General features: G+C 41.8%; 1 protein-coding gene across 2 annotated transcripts in view; it reads right to left on the bottom strand.

Annotated features, from left to right (window-relative positions):
* Kif16b (kinesin family member 16B) overlaps window positions 1-19,237 on the bottom strand; it is a 248,663-nt gene that overhangs the window by 176,665 nt on the left and 52,761 nt on the right. For both annotated transcript variants that reach the window (XM_038329839.1, XM_038329838.1), the window contains exons 7-12: window positions 16,333-16,475; window positions 14,773-14,941; window positions 14,470-14,601; window positions 13,232-13,407; window positions 6,959-7,024; window positions 2,903-2,962 (exon numbers count right to left, since the gene is read on the bottom strand). In XM_038329839.1, the coding sequence (XP_038185767.1) occupies window positions 2,903-2,962; window positions 6,959-7,024; window positions 13,232-13,407; window positions 14,470-14,601; window positions 14,773-14,941; window positions 16,333-16,475 (746 nt within the window). The remainder of the gene's footprint in view (window positions 1-2,902; window positions 2,963-6,958; window positions 7,025-13,231; window positions 13,408-14,469; window positions 14,602-14,772; window positions 14,942-16,332; window positions 16,476-19,237) is intronic.

Here is a 19,237-nt window from a genome sequence, read left to right as displayed (position 1 = left end):
CAAAGTGAATGTGAACACACCATCATCTCTTACCCTTCTACCTTGGACACAGTGGCATCAACCACAATTTCAAAGCTGGAAACAGGAGCACAAGGAAGTAAGAGTCACAGCCCAGTAAGAGAAAGGGAACTAAAGACTGAGATACAATTCCTGAGTTAAGAGACCGAAGCTTCAGACCCCAGCCACTAGGGCCATGATACTACCAGTTCTGCTTATACAAATAAAAAGTCAGCAGCATACAGTATCCCAGGGACTGGCATTGTCCTTCTAATGCCAGGCAACCAGACCTTGGATTTCACTATTCTCAAGCAAGGGAAGTCATAGGCTGGATACAGAAAGAAGGGGACTAAACTGTTGCTTGCTTCTGAGCATTCAAGAGTTCAGAATGTGCTGAGATGCAGAGAAGTTCAACATTCAAGGGACCTTCACCCAGCACTGACTTTAATGCTAATGTCTATCTGAGAGGACAGAACTCTGTTTTCCTGGATCTGCTCCCCATGACATCTATTGATAAATTAATCTGAAGTCTCCCATCTGCAACAGGAAGGGAAGCATGCAGCACTGTATGCAGGGGTGGCTTTGGGCACATCTGATCAGCTTACAGAAGACACTGTAGAAACGCAGGAGAGGATTACAGAAACCACACAGGTACATGTACACACCTGAGGAACAGCAGCCAATTCCTACACAAAATTTTCAAAATAAGCATTTGAGTAGTGTTCTCTACCACAGCCCACAGGCGGTGTTTTCAGAAAGGAGATAGAGAGAGCCCTTAAAGCACCTCCTGAGGCCAGAGGGTGAGCACAGCCTAAAGTACAAACAAGCAGGGGAGGACAGGAAGCCACCCTGCCTTTCCCATTACCTTTAAAACACAAATTCTACTTATCTGAAAAGTCATGAAAAATAAAGGTAATTAGATGAATGGAAAATGGGATGAGAATCAGAGGAGGATATGACTTCAAAGCCCAGAATCACTCGGGGGCGGGGAATCTTTTATACAATATTTCAGAAGCTTCACTGTTGTGATTTTATAGAAGAGTAGAAAAATTCAAGATAAAATTAGTTACAGTCTAGGGATGTCACTCTGAGGCAACCTCGCTCATGCAAGGCCCTAGTGCATTCCCTAGTGCCAATGCACCCCCCCTCTCTCTCCTCCCTCTCTCTCCCTCTCTCTCTCTCTCTCTCTCTCTCTCTCTCTCTCTCTCTCTCTCTCTCTCTCTCTCTCTCACACACACACACACACACACACACACACCGAATGTATATGGGGGTAGATATCACAGCAGCAATAGCAGGAGATGATGTTTAAGTCTTACAATGTACTGCTGCTGTGCCTCTGGTCCTACCAGGCACCACCTGCACTAATAACTTTCAAAGTGTTTACTAGACATGATTGCTGTTGTTCTTTAAATGTAGCACACTATTTCTGCATCTTTGCAAACTTCCTGAAGAAAGTTACCCTGTGTCATAGAAAGTCAAAAGTCCTGACCTTTAGGGGCTGCTACCGTACCACTCAGGGGGGCTTAAACTTCAGGAACAAACGTATGCCTCCCCAGCAGTGCTTATCCCAGCATGACTATTTTGAGATATGAACAAAAGCTACGCTCAGCTTCATGCACCATTGTCTCTTGTCAAAGGCAGGCTGTGGTGTGCTCAGTGGTAGGGCATTTGCCTAGCACTGGGTTGAAACCAGAGCACCAAAATAAATAAGTGAATAAATAAATTCTGAACAAAGGAAACACTGAGAAGCACGGAACCTCAAAATAGCATGCCTTCTTCTTGGGAACAGAAAAGAGATGGAAATCTGAAAGCTGAAGCCTCACCTAACACTGTCATCTGGGCTCCTGAAAAGAAAGTCTCCAGACCCATCAACCCATTTCCACCGACATCAACGCTGAGCACCACCTCTGGCTCAAGCAAGGCATCTTCATAACCCCAGAGTGGGGCAGGAAACCTCGCTGACACAGACAGAAGTGGGCACAGTATACTGCTGACCCTGGCTCTATGACACTGCTGTCAAATGAAGACTCGGGGACTAACTCAGGCCTCCGAGTATGCCCCACAAATCATTAACCAAGCATGCCATTTCACATGCAGGAGATCCAGCTTCATGCACTGCTGACACATTAGTTAAGCCCCGTTGAGCTTGGCCAGTCAATATTACATGGAGCTTCCTTTTATCCCCAGGGCACTTCACTGGACCTCAGAAGCCATCAAAGCAAAAAGTTTGAACTCAACTCCACACCCAGTGCAGTGTGAGTCTTTTCTTTTAGGAGATAATGTTTTGGTAGCTAATTAATGGGGTTTATAAATCTCATTCTACTAATCAAGTGAGCCAAAATAACAAGGAAACTTCTAGTTTGCAGCACAAAGCATGAAAAACGGAGACCAAAATTACAGGTGTCCCTCCCTAGTGTTGGCAGAAATACATACAACCATCAACTAGCCACAGAGACATGGAGAAATTGGATGGCAAATCAGTAGTTTAGAAATTCCTGTAATCTAATCATGCTATGCAAGTGTGTTCTATAATGTTGCCATGAAAACCAATTTTGTTCTTAATGTATTGCTTTTATGTTGACCTTAACAAAATTAGAAACACAGAGTCTATGTCCTTGAATAATAGTATTTTAAAAGCACTGGGCTCCAAATGGAGAAACTCCACCAAGTAAAAGCATGTGTGTGGAATATCACAGTAACCTATGCATGTTACAGTTCTCATTTGGGATGTGAGCTGTCACTCATGACTGAGACACTACCCACAGACTCATAGGCCACAGTTCCAAATTGGCTTCATTAATCTTACCTTAAACAGAGCATATAACAGCCATATTTTAGATGAGAGAGAAGTTACCTACTTAAGCCAGTACAGTAAGATTAAGACACTTTTCACAGCCCTTACTTTCAAAATATTTTGGGTTTCATTCCATTTGTTTGTCCATTCCTTGGTTAATTCTTGAACCTAGAAACAAAAACATAAATATATAATGATTTGATTTAAAAACATAAATACATAAAGATTTTATTAAATATATACTGCCTTTATTATATATTAAATATATAAAGATTTTTACTAAATATAATTTTTATCTAGAACAGTTTCTAAATGTATAGACCCTAAGGAAAAATGAACTGTATGTGTTTATATATATATATATATATATATATATATATATATATATATATATATATATATATAAATTTAGCCAGCTCTACTCCTTGAAAGAACCACCACCAAATATAAACCAAACAGCTGGTCTCATCAACAACCTACATTTTAGCAAAAGAAAGTGACAGAAACATGTCAAATTATAGCTCTATGACCTCTTTTCCATGATGGACTTAGTTGGATTATTAAACACTTGTAACTCCAAGGATGGCAGCAGCACATTAAGTGTGTTTGCTTTTCCTGGCCACACTCTCAGAAATAGCCATTTATTTTCCTTTCTAATTGGATGTGGTGATTAAATCATCCTGGATGCTGCGGTTTTCTTTTAGGGGATAATGCTTTGGTAGCTAATTAATGGGGTTTATAAATCTCATTCTACCTTTGGGTAAAGGGGGAAAAGATGCTTCTTTATTTGATCTTTCAGACACAGCAAAATTCTATTGATAAAAGTCAGTTTCGGACCACTATAACTTGAGGAGGAAAGGGCAGGGGCTGACAGCTGAGTGCACAGTTGGTAAATACTTCTCAAAGCTAATCAAGTTTCATCTACTTCCAGAAATGTTTTAAGATGATCCTCATGATTAATTAACCAAGAAGCAAAGAAGTAATAGCTGAATCAAGAGGCTAGGAGAAAATGGAATGAAAAATACACTCTGGAAAAAAGACAGGTAGAACTCAAAGACTGGTCCAGGAAGGGGACAGCTGGCCTCACAGGGGTCACAGATCTGTCACCTGACTGCCTCCCAGTTCCAATAGCAGAAACAAACTTCCCTAATCCTCCAGTCCTCCTCGCCCAGAGACTCCCCCTTCCTAAGGAAAAGGCACAGGCATGCGCCCTGAAGCACAGAACCCATGACTAAACAAAGAGAGCTGCTCATGAGGGAGTGGGGATCTGTGGTGACCCCAGGGGGAAACAAGCCTACCTGACTTACACTCAGTGGTCATTCACGTACTGAAGGTACCCTAGATAACCATGGGCTTCCAAGTAAATGCTTCTTCCTTCACTAGCTATTTCTGTTGAAGTCTGTCTTCTTTGTGAACCAAGCAAACAGGAGTGAATAGACACCCCCATCACTTCCTGCCTGTCTCCACACTTTGATAAGGCTGTGGTGATAGTCAGAAACCACTCATATGGGCTGGAGAGATGGCTCAGAGGTTAAGAGCATTGCTTGCTCTTCCAAAGGTCCTGAGTTCAATTCCCAGCAACCACATGGTGGCTCACAACCATCGGTAATAGGGTCTGGTGCCCTCTTCTGGCCTGCAGACATACACACAGACAGAATATTGTATATATAATAAATAAATAAATAAATAAATAAATAAATATTAAAAAAAAAAAAGCCGGGCGGTGGTGGCGCACGCCTTTAATCCCAGCACTCGGGAGGCAGAGGCAGGCGGATCTCTGTGAGTTCAAGGCCAGCCTGGTCTACAAGAGCTAGGTCCAGGACAGGCTCTAAAAAAAAAAAAAGCTGCAGAGAAACCCTGTCTTGAAAAACCAAAAAAAAAAAAAAAAAGAAAAAAGAAACCACTCATACCCAAGGACCCTTCAAAGGAGACAGCAGGCACTGGAGTGTTTTGTTCTACAAAATTTTCTGAAGGGGATATTCTTGTATCTTTTCTCCCTACAGTAGGGGAAAAGAGTAGCATATTGAATTTTCTAGTTTACTAACCAATGAGCAATGAGTGGACTTTCACTGGTAACTGATCTAAGAATAGGAAACATTCAGCAAAAGACTGTGCCTTACACCACCATACACATCTTTATGGAGAAAGGTAAGCCAATCAGCAGGACAGAGACCTACAAATGGACAGTGTGCAGAGAGGGAGAGATTTTGAAACAATCATAAATGGGATGTCTTCATCAAAGCCTTCCACTCTGGGGTCAGGAACAATTAGGAAAGGAGGAGTTAAGATTTTAAGGGGCAATGGGGGACACCAAGGAAACAGTGTCTTCCAGATAGCACAGGACTGGTGCACATGTGATCTCACACAGATTGCGGCAGCAGAAACGGCCTGCACAGGTCCCAGGGCTGAGAGACAGAAGGCGTGAGACCCTGTCCCTAGACAAGAGGCTATCTGCAATTGACACCTACTTGCAAAAGAAAATTTAGTGTTCTCTGATGGAGTCTCACTGGGCACATTACCCACACTTAAGGCAGGCCCCATGCCCAGCAGTAGATGGCCAATACAACACACACTCAATGGCACCTTTTTAGACTTTTTACCTCTTGTTGCTTTGTTTAGGCATTTTTGTCTTATTTGTCATTTGCTTATTATATATTATGGTTTCTTATTTTTTATTTCTATCGAGTTTTGTGTGTGTGTGTGTGTGTGTGTGTGTATGCATGTGTTTGTCTTTTTGTTTTTCTTTCTTGGTTGTTTGTTTGTTTTCTATCTGCTTCCTAAAGAGAGAAAGGACATGGAGTTGGGTGGGTAGGGAAGAATGGAGGATCTGGGAGGAGAAAGCATCTTGGGTGAAATAGTTTTCAATAAAAAGTAATAATCATCCATCCTTTTCAAACACCACCAAATAGACTGAGCTTTCGAAACATTCTAAGTACTCCCTGGATTTATTATTGTCTTTAAATCAAATAGTCTTCGTTAAGAACATTAACAGAATCCAAGCATGTGTTCCATCTGACAATGCGCCTGAAGAGTAAGCCAGCGGCAAGCCATGAAGGACAGGAGACAGGAGACGAGAGTGAGAGCACGCTGTGGAGAAGACAGGCAGCCATCTCCTCCCCAGCGTGCAGACGGCAGTCTAATCAAGACGCTTATTGGTCTCTGTTAACTTGCTGAGTGTTCCTGAAACCTGTAATTGATAAACAACCACACCCAGACATTTCACAGCACTTAGGATTTGAAGCAGTAAAATATAAAATTTCACAAGAAAAATGAGGAGTAAGAAGTGGGCATCTTTATTAATGCTATTATCAGATATAGCCAACATGATTAACCTAGCAGTTATGAACAAGTTCATAACTACAACTCAACTTGAGTCTTCCGCAGTGTGAGTCTTGAGGTTTTACCATCAGACCATTTGCTTTCCTCTAGGGCTGTTTAGCACCAGAAAAAAATATGGACTCCTAAACTTCTCTTATTGTCTGTTTTTCTTTTCCCAGAGGGCATCAAAAAATTAATAAGACAAAACCAAGTCAGACACGAAGATTGTTTAGGAAAGTGTAAGCCTCAATGTCAGCCCTCTCTCGCTCACCTCCGACTGGGCATCCTCTGCTCTGGTCTCTCACTGCTGCTCCCTTCCTGCCTCTTCACTGGTCCCTGACCCAGAGTACTTGCAGTCCCCTGCAAACTCAAGAGCTCCAGAAAGCTGAACAGCACTTAGCACGAAGTTATGGGGACCTCTGTGGCCTCATGAACATTAACTTTTCAAGAACTCTGCCTGCTTGGGAGGTCCCGCTCTCTATCAAGAGGCTCCCCTGTGACCCCAAATGTAGCAAGTCATTAAGTGCCCTTCAAATCCTGTTTGCTAACATGTGGCCATGCAATACCTAAAGAGCTAAGAAGAGATATCATGGACCAGGTGTGGTGGTGAAACTCTAGCAGGATGGGACTGAAACACCATGAGTTCAAGTGCAATTGACATTACATAGTGATATTCTGTCTCAAACACAAAAAACAGTGTGTGGCCATTGGGTTGGGACTAGAGAAAAGCATAATGAAGAAAATGTGGTAAGAGCCTGGAGACTGTCTCAAGTTGTAGCAAACAAAGACTTAAAAATAATATTTAAGTAGGAATTAAAAACAACAATAACTCAAACCATCACTTACTCTTGCTTCATTCTGGTGAAGTTTTTCCTCCATACTTAAGGCTGTAGGGGAGTCCAAGAGGGCGATCTATAACGTAGGTCATAAAGGAGTTAATCATCAGAAAAGATGTACATTTCTAAGACTTTCACAAATTATCAGAACAGTTTCACAAAAAAATTAAATGTTTATAAAAAGTAATTTCTCATTATCTCCAAAGTACTATTTATGATTAAGTCTCTAATCCATGGAATACATGTCCTAATATCAAAATCATGACATCACAGTCGGGAACCTGCATCTGCCATACGATTTGTATGGCAACGGGAAAGCCATAGCAGCAGCATCTCACTCAAGGCAAACACATCTAATTCCCTACAGCTCTCAGAACCCGTTTGCCTAATGCACAGAAAGAACGGAGTTCAAAAGGCAAGACACCCAAGTCTTGCCTAATAGTTCACCCATGCTGAAATATATAAACAAAATATACAAAACAGAACTTGTTTTCACTGCTGATGGCATCCAGCAGATGGCCTGACTATGCTACAATCTATATTTCTTTATCCATGCTGTGGAAGGATAAAATCTGAAGTCATAAACATCCAAATCAGCTGAGAACCTAGGACAAGAGGACAGTCTGGGGTTTCAGTTGCATGTCTAATAGTTAAGCCTGGGCCTCAGGGGCAGGATCATAAGTGCCCCCATTCTGTCTGCTGCCCTTGCTGCCAGAGATGGCACAGGAGCACACAGAAAGAGTTCAGCACAGGAGAGCATTCTTTCTCAACTTAATGGAACCATGTTTTTGTTGTGTTATCATAAGTGAAAATGGTATAAGCCAATTATCCTATTGCTTTTTAAAAACAATATATTGGGAATATATTATATATACTTAAACAATATGAACCTTTTTATTTTATTTTTAGTGATTTTATTTCCATTGTTTGGTATTCACTGCACAGCTATCCTGTAGTTGCTGTTGGTGCTTTCCTGACTGATGTAAATGCAGGCTTTTCTAGTCATTTGCTTTACCAGCAACACTACAGTAACTATCCGCGTACCAACCGCCTACAGTACGTGTGACCATATCAACAGACTAAATTTCCTGGAAAGTAACTCCTTAGCCATCATGTGATTCTTCCCTACAGTACCAGCATGGCTTTTGATGTAGGTGTGTCTTCTATCTATCTGTTGATTTCATCTGTTAATAAAGAAACTGCCTTGGCCAGCCCTTAGGTGGGTGGAGTAGACAGAACAGGAAGAAGGAAGTGAGGTAGATGGCTCAGACAGATGCCACGCCTCTCCTAAGTTAGTCAGACTGCCATGCCTCTCCTCAGAGAGCCAGAGAGATGCAATGAAGCTCCAGCCCAAGGTGGACATATGCTAGAAACTAAACGGTAAGGCACCACTTCGTGGTGCTACACAGATTATTAGATATGGGTTAATCAAGATGTGACTAAGAGGCTGAAAATAATGGGCCAGGCAGTGTTTAAAAGAATACAATTTGTGTGATGTTATTTCGGGGTATAAGCTAGCCAGTGGCCGGGAGCTGGGCAGGATGAAAAGCAGGCCAGCCCACAGCTCATCACTACAGGCTTTCATTTCTATCTCTTTCTCTGGACTTCTTAGGTTCAGCTAAACATTCAGTCTGTCAGGATGGCTGTGGGCCACAGAGGACAAGACACAGCTGCTCAGTGGGAAAACACAGGTGTAGAACTCGGAGGGAAGAGCCTGGTGACAGTGTCTAGAGTGCCTCTTCAGCTACCCATGTGCATGGGGGAGATACACATGGGCATCTATGCAGCCCACCTTGGTTTGAAATTCTCAGGCCACAGCAGCCAAAGTCCAGTGAAAATACCAGGGCATACCTTCTGAGGGGCATGCCCAGTTATAGGAGTCCCTTGCCTCAAAGGATCCAAAGGTATAGCTTCACAGCTGCCATCTTAAATTTATATACTGTCCATCTTAACCTGGATGAAATTCATCAATTGGGAGAATATTTTTATTATAAGTATTGCTTGGTTATACAGGGGGCATCCCACTTTTACCAGGTTTACAGATATGAAAGTTAAACTAAACCTACCACTCTTGCCAAAATGCTGCATAGCCAATGGTACTCATTGTATTGGACATTTTCCACGTAATCAGGAAGCAATCTGAAACTAGTTTTCTACAACCTGTGCTCACCCTATTTCTTCTCTTTCCTGTTGCGTTGTAATGCTTTTCTCTGTAGCTGCTCTTGCCAGAGCAAGGGAAATAGTGCTGGGTCTCACGAGAGCAGCCTCCTTCCTATCTGAACTGTGCTGACTACAGTAGACACTCATGATGTTATACACACTGCTGCACCCCACTCACTTCTGCCTGCCTGCGTTGTCACGGAAGGAGAGCAATGTCCTGTCTGGTTTTAACTGTGAACTGCACTCTATGTCATGACAAAGGAATCTTTTCTAGAGCTCCATTTATTACTCTTCCTGCATCACTTCTCAGGTGAGTTAACGGACAGGGCTCCACCTACTCCTATAAGCATCATCTGCCTAAGCTTTCCTCTGGTCCTTGTCTCGTGAGCATCTCTCTTAAAGGCTGCTCTGCTATTTACATTCTAACACCAGGCCTGGCTATAAAATGAGGAGTCTGTTACACCTCCGTCCTTTTGCCGCTTTGTTTTCTTTGCTTCTTAACTCTCTTCGTTCATTCCATTTCTATTTTTATTAATTTACTTTTTCCCAAATTCATTTGTGATAGATTAGGGAATTGGAACATTTTCTCTTTATAAAGTTAAAAGTGGAAATATTTTTAAATGCAACAAACACTTGATAAGAAAATGCACCTAGAGGCCAACTCCATTAACCATGTGAAAATTGCAAAGCAAAGCCATTCTGTCATAGCACTGAGCAAGGACAAGGATCTGCACCAGCTCAGCTGGCACTGGTATATGGTGATGGGGAAAGGGAATGGCAAAACTACTTTAAAAACTAGTGGTTCCTCCTGAAATTATGCATATAATATGTATACCTCTGACCCCCACGCCTTCCTAGGCATAAGCCCCAAAGAACTACATCTCAATGTATACTAAAAGGCATTTAAAGATCCACAATAAATATAATAACCCCAAGTAAGAAACCCCAAAAAGTAAATCAAAAATTGACAGATGAACTAGGAAATGTTTGTGTAATAGAATACAAACAGATTTGAGACTACGTGGGTGCTCACCTACATGCAACAACATGGATGAACCTCAGAAATACACTAGATCCAAATAACACATATTGCAAGAGTCCATATATATATAAAGAGCAAAAGTAAGCAAAACCAAAAGCTCTGCCTCAAATGGTCAGGAAGCAGGGGTACCCATGAGAAGCTGGGCGGGCAGGTCCTGGCTAGGGCACTAAGAGTGGCTCTTGGGACATGGTGAAGCTCTACTCTCAAGATGAGCACAGCGAGATGGGTGACTTGAGCTTCTAAATCCATGTAACTATATATACGTGATGCAATTTGTCTGTACCTATATATACTTCTGCAAAAATTCTCTGTATACATTAACATACATATATACACATATATTTCTGTGTAATAGAAACAAATATCTACCAGAATCTTTCTTTTTTATCTAATTGTATTTTTAAATGTTTGTCACATGATCTCTGCAATGGCAATATATAAAATTACTAAAAATAAGAACTGATTTTCTTTAGCTTTGCTTAAATAAACAATTCTAAAAATGGAAGTTAAATTAACACTCTCAAAGAACTATAGGAACATTGGAATAGAATATTCTAGAAATAGAGGAATGTTCTCAGAAAGATTTATTCAGAATTATTTTAGAGAGCGATTGAAAGGGAAATGATGCTTGTTGGGCGGGAGGTTGGTACACAAATCTGGGCGGTCAGAGGATAGCTTTGAGTACTGGTCCTTAGGCACCTTCTACCTTAGTTTGACTTTGTCTCTCATTGGCCCAAACTTCATAGTGTAGGTGAGGCTACTGGTCCACAAGCTCCCAGGGATCTGCGTGGCTCCACTCCCTATCTCACCATGGCTAGGATTCCAGGCATTTACCGCCTCACCTGGGCTCTATATAAGCAAGTACTCACAAACCAGACCATCTCTCCAGTCCCTTATTTAAAGATTGCTTTAATGACCATTTATGAACATTTGTTTATTAATTACTACAAAATTAATTGATGGGGTAGCTGACCAATCCCTTGTCTGAGGAGCGTGACCCCTCCAGGGCACAAAATACCTTTAAAAGATCCGTGTTTTGGTGGTTTTCTCTCTTGGTTCCCTGCTCTTCGCTGGAACTCTGGCTCTGTAAGTTTCTCCCATTTTCTCCTTTTATTAAAGCTGAGTATTTTATATAAGGCTAGTTTGGTTATTTCCCATTGCTGGCCGACCACACCCACTACAATTAATTATGTAGAATGTGCCTATAATTTCTCAAAGATTTATAGTTTCAGAATTTTTTTATTTAGACTCCCATGTTTGCTATAACGTATATGTTAAGTTTATCAAAACATATTTTCTAAATAGACTCTCCATCCTCCTAAACCAGTGACAAAATCACTCCCTTAGTTATAGAAAGGACATTAAGTTGTGACAGAAATAAGGAGAACAAACAAACACAACCATTAGCAAGGCAAACACAAGTCAGAGCTGATGAGATGGTTCAGTGGGTGTGCTGGGTAGTTTTATGTCAACTTTGACACAAGCTAAAGTCATCCGAGAACCTCAATAAGAAAATGCTTCCATAAGATGATACTGTACACAAACCTGCAGGGCATCATCTTAATTAGTGATTGATGAGGGAGAATCCAGGGTGGTCCTGAGTTCAAGAAGAAAGCAGGCTGAGCAAGCCAGAAAGCAGCACCCCTCCCTGGTCTCTGCATCAGCTCCTGCTTTCTGGTTCCTGCCCTGTTCTAGCTCCTGTTCTGACTTCCTTCAATGATGAACACTGATGTGGAAGTATAAGACAAATAATTTCCTTCCCAAGCTGCCTTTCGTCACGGTGTTTCATCACAGCAGTAATAACCCTGACTACTACACTGGGTAAAGGCATTTGCCACCCAACCTGATGCCACAAATTCAAGCCTAAGAACTCACACAATTTAAGGAGGGAACCAAATTCAGAAAGTTGTTGCCTGGCCTCCATAGGGGTACCATGGCATGGGCAGACCCACAACAGCTCCCTCAACAGTCTCTTAGAAGATCATAGGAAAGCAGCTGCATGAAATATTTTTCAAACGCTTTCCTTCACATATTAATCATTTAAAGGGCTGACTTCAGACAAGTAATGTTTCCGAAACAGATTCCAATAGCAGTGTATAAATAGAAACAAGTATTGTGGTTCCTGATACCTCATTCTGCTGACAACTCCCTTTCACGCAGGAGGCCTGACGTCACAAATGGAAGTGTGTACGCAGGTATTTTTAAGTGCAATGAGGGAGTCCTGCTTGACTGAGGTTTCATTTGAGCAATATTTCTATAGTTCAAACCATTTGTATAGTATCAAGAGTGGGAAGTACCGTATATCCTTACAGGGAAAGCACTGAGCATTTCCCACTTATAGAAATGGAGTTGTTTAACAATAGACTTAAGATATCAATAAATACATCTTCATTTTATTTCTACCAGCAAGAGTTTAAAACAACCTCCCTGATTTCCTTTCAAGGGTGGCCTTTCCTCACAGTAGGACCTGAGCCATCTGGAACTTAGCTCACACAGTCCTCACAGAGCATAAGCCTGTAGGAACGTGCTCAGACTGGGAGAAACAAAAGGACACACAGCTTCTCCGGAATTCAGAAGATCCTGAGGTGAGGCCATTTCAAGAATCATGCAAGGCCTGGAGAATAGCAGCACAGCCAGGCCACAGACATGCTTTCAGAGGCACCACTGAGTCACCACAACCACCTATAGCATGGCTAAAGTGAGACCAGGACTCCTCAGTTTAAATACATTTATAGTCATAAAATGCATAGGAAGAATCTTAAATAATACTCTAAGTGTCTAAATTTCTTTTTACTAATGGAGATTATGCTACTAGTCCTATTGCATGCTAAATATCCATCCATAATTGATAACTATTAGATGGTCAATCATTTAAGGCTTGATGGATAAAATCTTACACCCAGGATGCATTAGGAATGCAAAGGCCAAAAGGAAGCTGATCTAGAGTCTGGCTAACTCATCCGAAGCTTTACTTAGCACTTATTTTCTCAAATCAATACCACAAGATAATTGTCTCATTAAGATCTAGAAATAGATGCCATTACTCAAAGAAAATTATCTATAAATCTCAGAAAACTCAACCTGATTCCCTTGAGCGAGCAGGGTTTTCAGCCTGGCTATTTCGGCTCGCAGCTCACGGATGAGCTTGACGTTGGCATCCTCATTAATGGTAGGCTTGTTGATGATGTTTTTGGCTCTATTTGCATAGCGAAGGGTACTTAGGGTTTCTCCATAATTGACATCAGCAGGTGAAATGGCTGTGAAAAATGAATACAGAAAATAATTCATCTAGCACTCCATGTTTCATTTAACACAAAGTTGGTTTGTAATTTAAAAGTCAGATCAACCCCAGGTCACAGGAAAGACTAAATATTCATCACCACAGTAATGAATATTAAAACATTATCTAAGGTTTATAGGAAAGGGTGTTTGCTATACCAAGTTAAATGTCTTTTTGCTCCTCTCACGTCTATAATCAGTCACTCAAACAACTTCAAGATAGGGGGTGAGATATCCCACACAGGAAAGGGCTTTCCTCAGCCAATAACATGAAATTTCAGGACTGCACTTCTCTATTGAGCAAGAATTAAAATACTTTTGCATTCTGATAAAAATCCATCATCTGGAAAAGCCCAGAGTCCAGCAGTTTTTCAAAAGTCAGTAGACTACTTAATTCCTTTGTTCTAGAAGCTTTTGGTTCCTTCTACACTGCAGCCCACTGCCACTCCCACCTAACCTTTAAGACTAAGGTGAGCACGTGGCTGTGTTCCCTTAAGGCCACCAGTGACTGCAGGGCAAGGGCTGTGAAGAGTACAGAGGAGAGAGGAAAGGAGAAAGAGACAGAGGGAAGTAAGAGCTGAGCGGTAACAAGCCCTGAGTTCCCCTTAGCAAATCTCCTGTTCTATGTAATTTTTTTCAATCCTTAGTCTCTCACTTAAATTGATAACTGTAAAAATAAAAGTATACTACTATTCCCATTGTGTTTAACTCCTTGGTTTTTCCTTTCAATTTTCAATTCTGCACCTACCATTTTAAATAGTAAAAGTTCAGGTTGTTTATTTGTTGCCTCTATATAGGAGTCTCCTATGAGCTAGTGAAGTTCACAGTGCCTGCCTTGTACTTTAAGCAAAGAGAAGCTGAGCATGTCTGCCTGGCATTGTAGCTTCCATGATGCCCAAGTCTACACAACAGCAAATTCCAACTACAGATGTGTTACAAGAGGTGATTTTCAAGACAGAAAGAAACATCCTAATGAGATACTTTCAACTTAAATATTTACACTTAATACTGACGCTCAGGGATATAATTTAAACTCTTACTAGCAATCATGATGGTTTTAGAGTTTCCTCCAAGGCTGTCTTTCAAGAGCCAAGTCAAAACAGAATCCCTGTAAGGCACAAAAACTTGCTTCTTCTTCACAAGAGGGTTGGCTGCATCCTGAGATAAATCAGCTGCCAGGAAGAAAGAAATAGGAGATCATTCGAAAAGTCTCTGCTTTCTCTAATTTATTTCTAAAAGACCTGAGCAAGCTGCCTGGGTTTGTACAACAAACATCCAGCAAGCTTATTCCGAGCTAACACTATACCAAAACAAAAAAGGGCAGGAAGTGACCTCAAACCTACCTAAGGCAGAAATGACATTTCCCAGAGTCACAAGGGACTTGTTTATATTGCCCCCTTCCTTGAGCCTGACCCCAGTGGCACCGGTGGCATCCGCACGCTCACTTCCAGCAAGATCGACCAGGTGGATCTTGCTCACAGTTTCACATGGCATTTCAGCATCGAATTTTGCCTGCAGAGAGACATGCACGTGACACAGAAGAGGACAAAGGGCTCCGTGCATTTCATGACCAGATCCCCATTACTTTCCTCTCCCAGCAGAGATCTCTCAGGTAGACTTTTGGTGTTCATTTGCTTGTTTTATTGGCTATTGTAGTGATTATGAGAACTGCCCAATTAAATTAGAAGTCCCACATTGGGACTCTCCTGCTTTCTGAAGAACCACTCCATTTGGCAAACCACTATCACTTGACAATGACCCTCAGGATTGGAGCACAAAACAATATAAAGCCAAACCCTAAGAGGAACTGGAAAAAAAAACCTAAACAAACAAGTAATTAGCTTTATTCTTCTGGAAGTTCCAACATTCCAGACACAAAGGCGCTTCAGACATGACTAATAGACAGTTATGTAGGATATCATTTGATATCACTTAATAAAGCACATCACATCTTTAAAGATGGGGAATACTAAAACATAAGTTCCCTTGCTCTGGATCCTACCAGAACTTCATATTTCCAAAGACCTTTAACCTATGTTTTATATTTTTAGCCAAATGCAACAAATCATAATACAAACAGATGTTGATGGACACATAAACCTTTTAGAAACTACAGTTGGCTACATACTGGTTAGGCATCCAGCAGAAAACTGGAGAAAAGCCAGTAAGCTGCTACAACACAAAGTAGAGCTCTAACTGAAGTCCCTGCAAGACAGAGAAGCTCAGGGAGCTCTTCTGACCTGCCTTGGAGAGTCAACTCATTTTCCTGCCCTCTGGGCTGCCTGGCTGTCTCTGCTGTGTTCCATGTCAATGTGGAGAGACAACTCCAATCCCTAACACTTACTGAAACCAGGAAGACTTGCAACTGTGCATACCTGGGGGTGGGGCTTTGGTAACAGACTATTTCCCCTCAGCCACTCCCAGCCACCTTCAGGACACTGTCCACCACCAATCATAATGGACTCTTATATTAGTGCCTCTGAGTGCTCGCTGTCTTCTAATACTATTCTAATCATAATCAGCATCACCAGAGTCCATAGCGTGATAATGCACTGCACCCGTTTCTCACCTCGGCCTCCAGCTGCTCTGCCTCAAAATCCATTATCTCCCACTGTGCTTATAACAATGAAAACTTTTGCTTAATTAGGCACAGAGCAAGTTTTTCTTATGCTAGAACAAGGTGGAAGCCTGTTAAATATCTCTCAGGCTATATACATCAGGACTTTTAAATCACTGTGAATGCAGAAGGGCTGAGCACACAGCACATGCTGGCCTCTAATTAACAAGGAAGTGACAGTCACCTTTGCTTGCTGCTGCTCCTGATGCAACAATGATCAGTGCTCAGCTGCCGCTAAACAGAAAAGGCCTGAGAGATGGAGCCTCTGCCCCATGGCTGCCCTTACCTGAGTGAACTTGATGGTGAAGATGGCGTGAGACCTACTACTGACGTCATTCATCCCCGTTGCTGCAGTGGTACGGTTGATATTCCCTGCGTCCATAAGTTCTTCCACATCACTGTAGTTCTGGACTAAATGCTGGGATAAATCTAGAATGAAACAAGAAAGGCTTGAGAGAATCCTTCTGTTATGTAGTAAAAGAAACCAACTTCCCTCTAAGAATCATGCAAGACTACACATCTGCCGACCTGGTTAGGGATCTGGTGTTGCAGAGCGGTGGTCTGTAATGCAGAATGGGAGCTGGACAAGTTGCTTGGCCTCAATGGGTCTCACCAACCTAATCTGAGTGCCCATTACACTCCATTCCACAGACTGTCCAGGATAAAAGCTAGCTACTAACAGGAACCTCTTAGAAGCAGTCATGGCACAAGGAAGAATATAAAAGCTCCACCCCCGGGAAAAGCCTCATGCACCCTTGTACAAAACCTGAAAATGTTTTTAAGCTCTCAAAACCTTTCGCTGTCTCTTTTTTCTTGAGGGGAACGTAGCTCATAGGATTAAAAGTTTCACTATCTAGGGCTCCTCTGCTTTTTTCCCTATAGCAAACTCTTTTCCTCCTTTCTGCCAGGTAACCATTTAACAAGTTTCCTCACACCCTTCAGGACAATCCGTATACACTAATGCAGTTACACATAAATAAAGTCGCCTTTCCTTCCCCTCTGTGCATGTGGTAGCATCTGGGGTGGGACACAGGAGGTCCTTAGGTCAATCCCACGCACCACGCACCAGGATATGTTTTTTAGAGTAGTGTATCGTGAACATTGTTGAGTTTCATGCTTTTTCCCTAAGTCCATCTCAGGATGCTTTGTAACAGGATGACCTGGTGTTCGTTTTTAAGGCTGCAGAGAAATGGCTGTATCTCTGAACCACAACCAGTTTAACCAACCACCTCTTGAGACTACAAATACAAGTAAGGGCTGCTAAAATATTTTGTGCATTGGTCTTTTCAAATGCATGGGAATGTGGCTACAAAATAAATTCTTGGAGGCAGAACTGCTAAATCCAAGGACATTGGAAATGCTGACAAATGCTGTAAAGCTCTCCTCCATAGAGGGCAGTTTGCTGCAGCAGCAGGGAGGATATGAAGCATGCTTGGCCCTCGTCCCCTTCCCAGCATCCTCTCTATCTTCCTAGAGATGTGACAAGCATCACCTGTCGGGGTCTTTCTGCTTTTCTATTATGGTGAAGGAAGCTGAGTCACGCTCTTCCCACCTAAAATTCATCCATAGATCAGGGTGGTGGTATATCCCAGTGCCACAGAGCATTGGCCGGGCACACTCAAGGGAGACCCTGGGTCTAATTCCTAGCACCATTGAGAAAAAAAAAATTACTCTTCTATGGCTTCTGGATCAAATTTTGAAAAAAAGAAAAAAAAAAAACCTTTCTCTAACATTCTGGAGAAAAAAAAAACAGTACCTGTGATCATGTCATTATTTAGTGTTTCACATGTAAATCCTCAACTTATTTTTCAAATGTTTTGGTATAAAAGTTGAGTGATGACACTTTATTTTTCTTTTCAGATAATTTATAATCTATACTCCCCAAAGTTTGACTAATGCATTATTTAAAAAATGTATAAGAATCATAAGTATAGCGATCAATAGATCCAGATGTTTTTACCCTGTTTATTCTGTTTCTTCATATATCAGCTTTATATGTTTTAACATCTGGTATAATAATTAAAGGAAAAGTATAAAGCTCATGTTAGACTGAAAGCAATAGGTATTCTCTAACGCCCCCAACACACACACACACACACACACACACACACACACACACACAGAGCTGCACACCTTTCTTAAGAAAAATAAAGCTTAAATGCAAATGGAAACTTAAAATACAGATGGGGTCCTGTTGGCAAACTGAAGACCTCAAGGTTAAAAAAAAAGGGGGGTGGGGGGGCTGAAAGAGGTACATCCTCAAACCTATGTGAGAGGGCCAGGGAGCCAGACCAGGCTCCTAGTAGCCCTGCCAGAGACCATGTCTCAATTTCAGTTTACTGGAACTGAGCAAGCAGTTCTTGGAAAGATCACAACTCAGGGGCAACCAATCAGCAGGTGCTCTACAGCCTTCTGCTAGTAAAGATAGATTTCCCCACCCTACTGCTGGGAAGTCCCTAGCCACAGCAAGGAAACATGCTTCATGAATAATACCATAAGAAAGCATGATTCCATTAGCAATTAGGTTACTTCCCAGCTGTTACACAGCTCCCTTAGGGAAAGCAAATCTAGCCTCCTAACATGCATGACCTGAAACCTTGTGTATTTGTTACTCCTCTCACTGCTGTGATCAAAAATACCTGGCAACATGACTTAATGGAGGAAAGGGTTATCTTGGATCACAGTTAAAGGGGAGACACACATGTCAACCACAGTGGGGAGGGCATAGCGGCAGAACTAGGAAGCACCTAGTCACTAGTCACATTGTGTCCATAATCAGGAGGCCAAGAACCGTGAATGCTTGTGTTCAACTTTATTCAGTCTGGGTCCCTAAAACATGGACTGGTGCTACCCACATTAGGGTGAAGCTATCCTATCTCAACTAAAGAAATCTACATAATTCCTCACAAACATGCCCAGAGATTTGTTTTCATGGTAATTCAAAAATCCCATAGAATTGATAAAAAGATTAACTGTCACAGCCAGCCTGGCAAGGGCCAGTTCTCTGCACCACATTACATGCAACACTTTCATGACTGGCTGTGCCTCAGTTAGTGTTGGGGGAAGGGCCACTAGGAAGAGACCAGAACGTTAATGAATTTTTACAATCATGGCCCAGGAACCCCAAAGTACTCACATAGGAATGCCGTAACTTAACACCACAGAGCTCCATCCCAGAAATGGTGCCCAGA

Source organism: Arvicola amphibius, chromosome 5 (genome assembly GCF_903992535.2).
Source record: "Arvicola amphibius chromosome 5, mArvAmp1.2, whole genome shotgun sequence".
Classification (NCBI taxonomy): domain Eukaryota; kingdom Metazoa; phylum Chordata; class Mammalia; order Rodentia; family Cricetidae; genus Arvicola; species Arvicola amphibius.
This window is presented reverse-complemented; position numbering and strand designations above follow the sequence as displayed.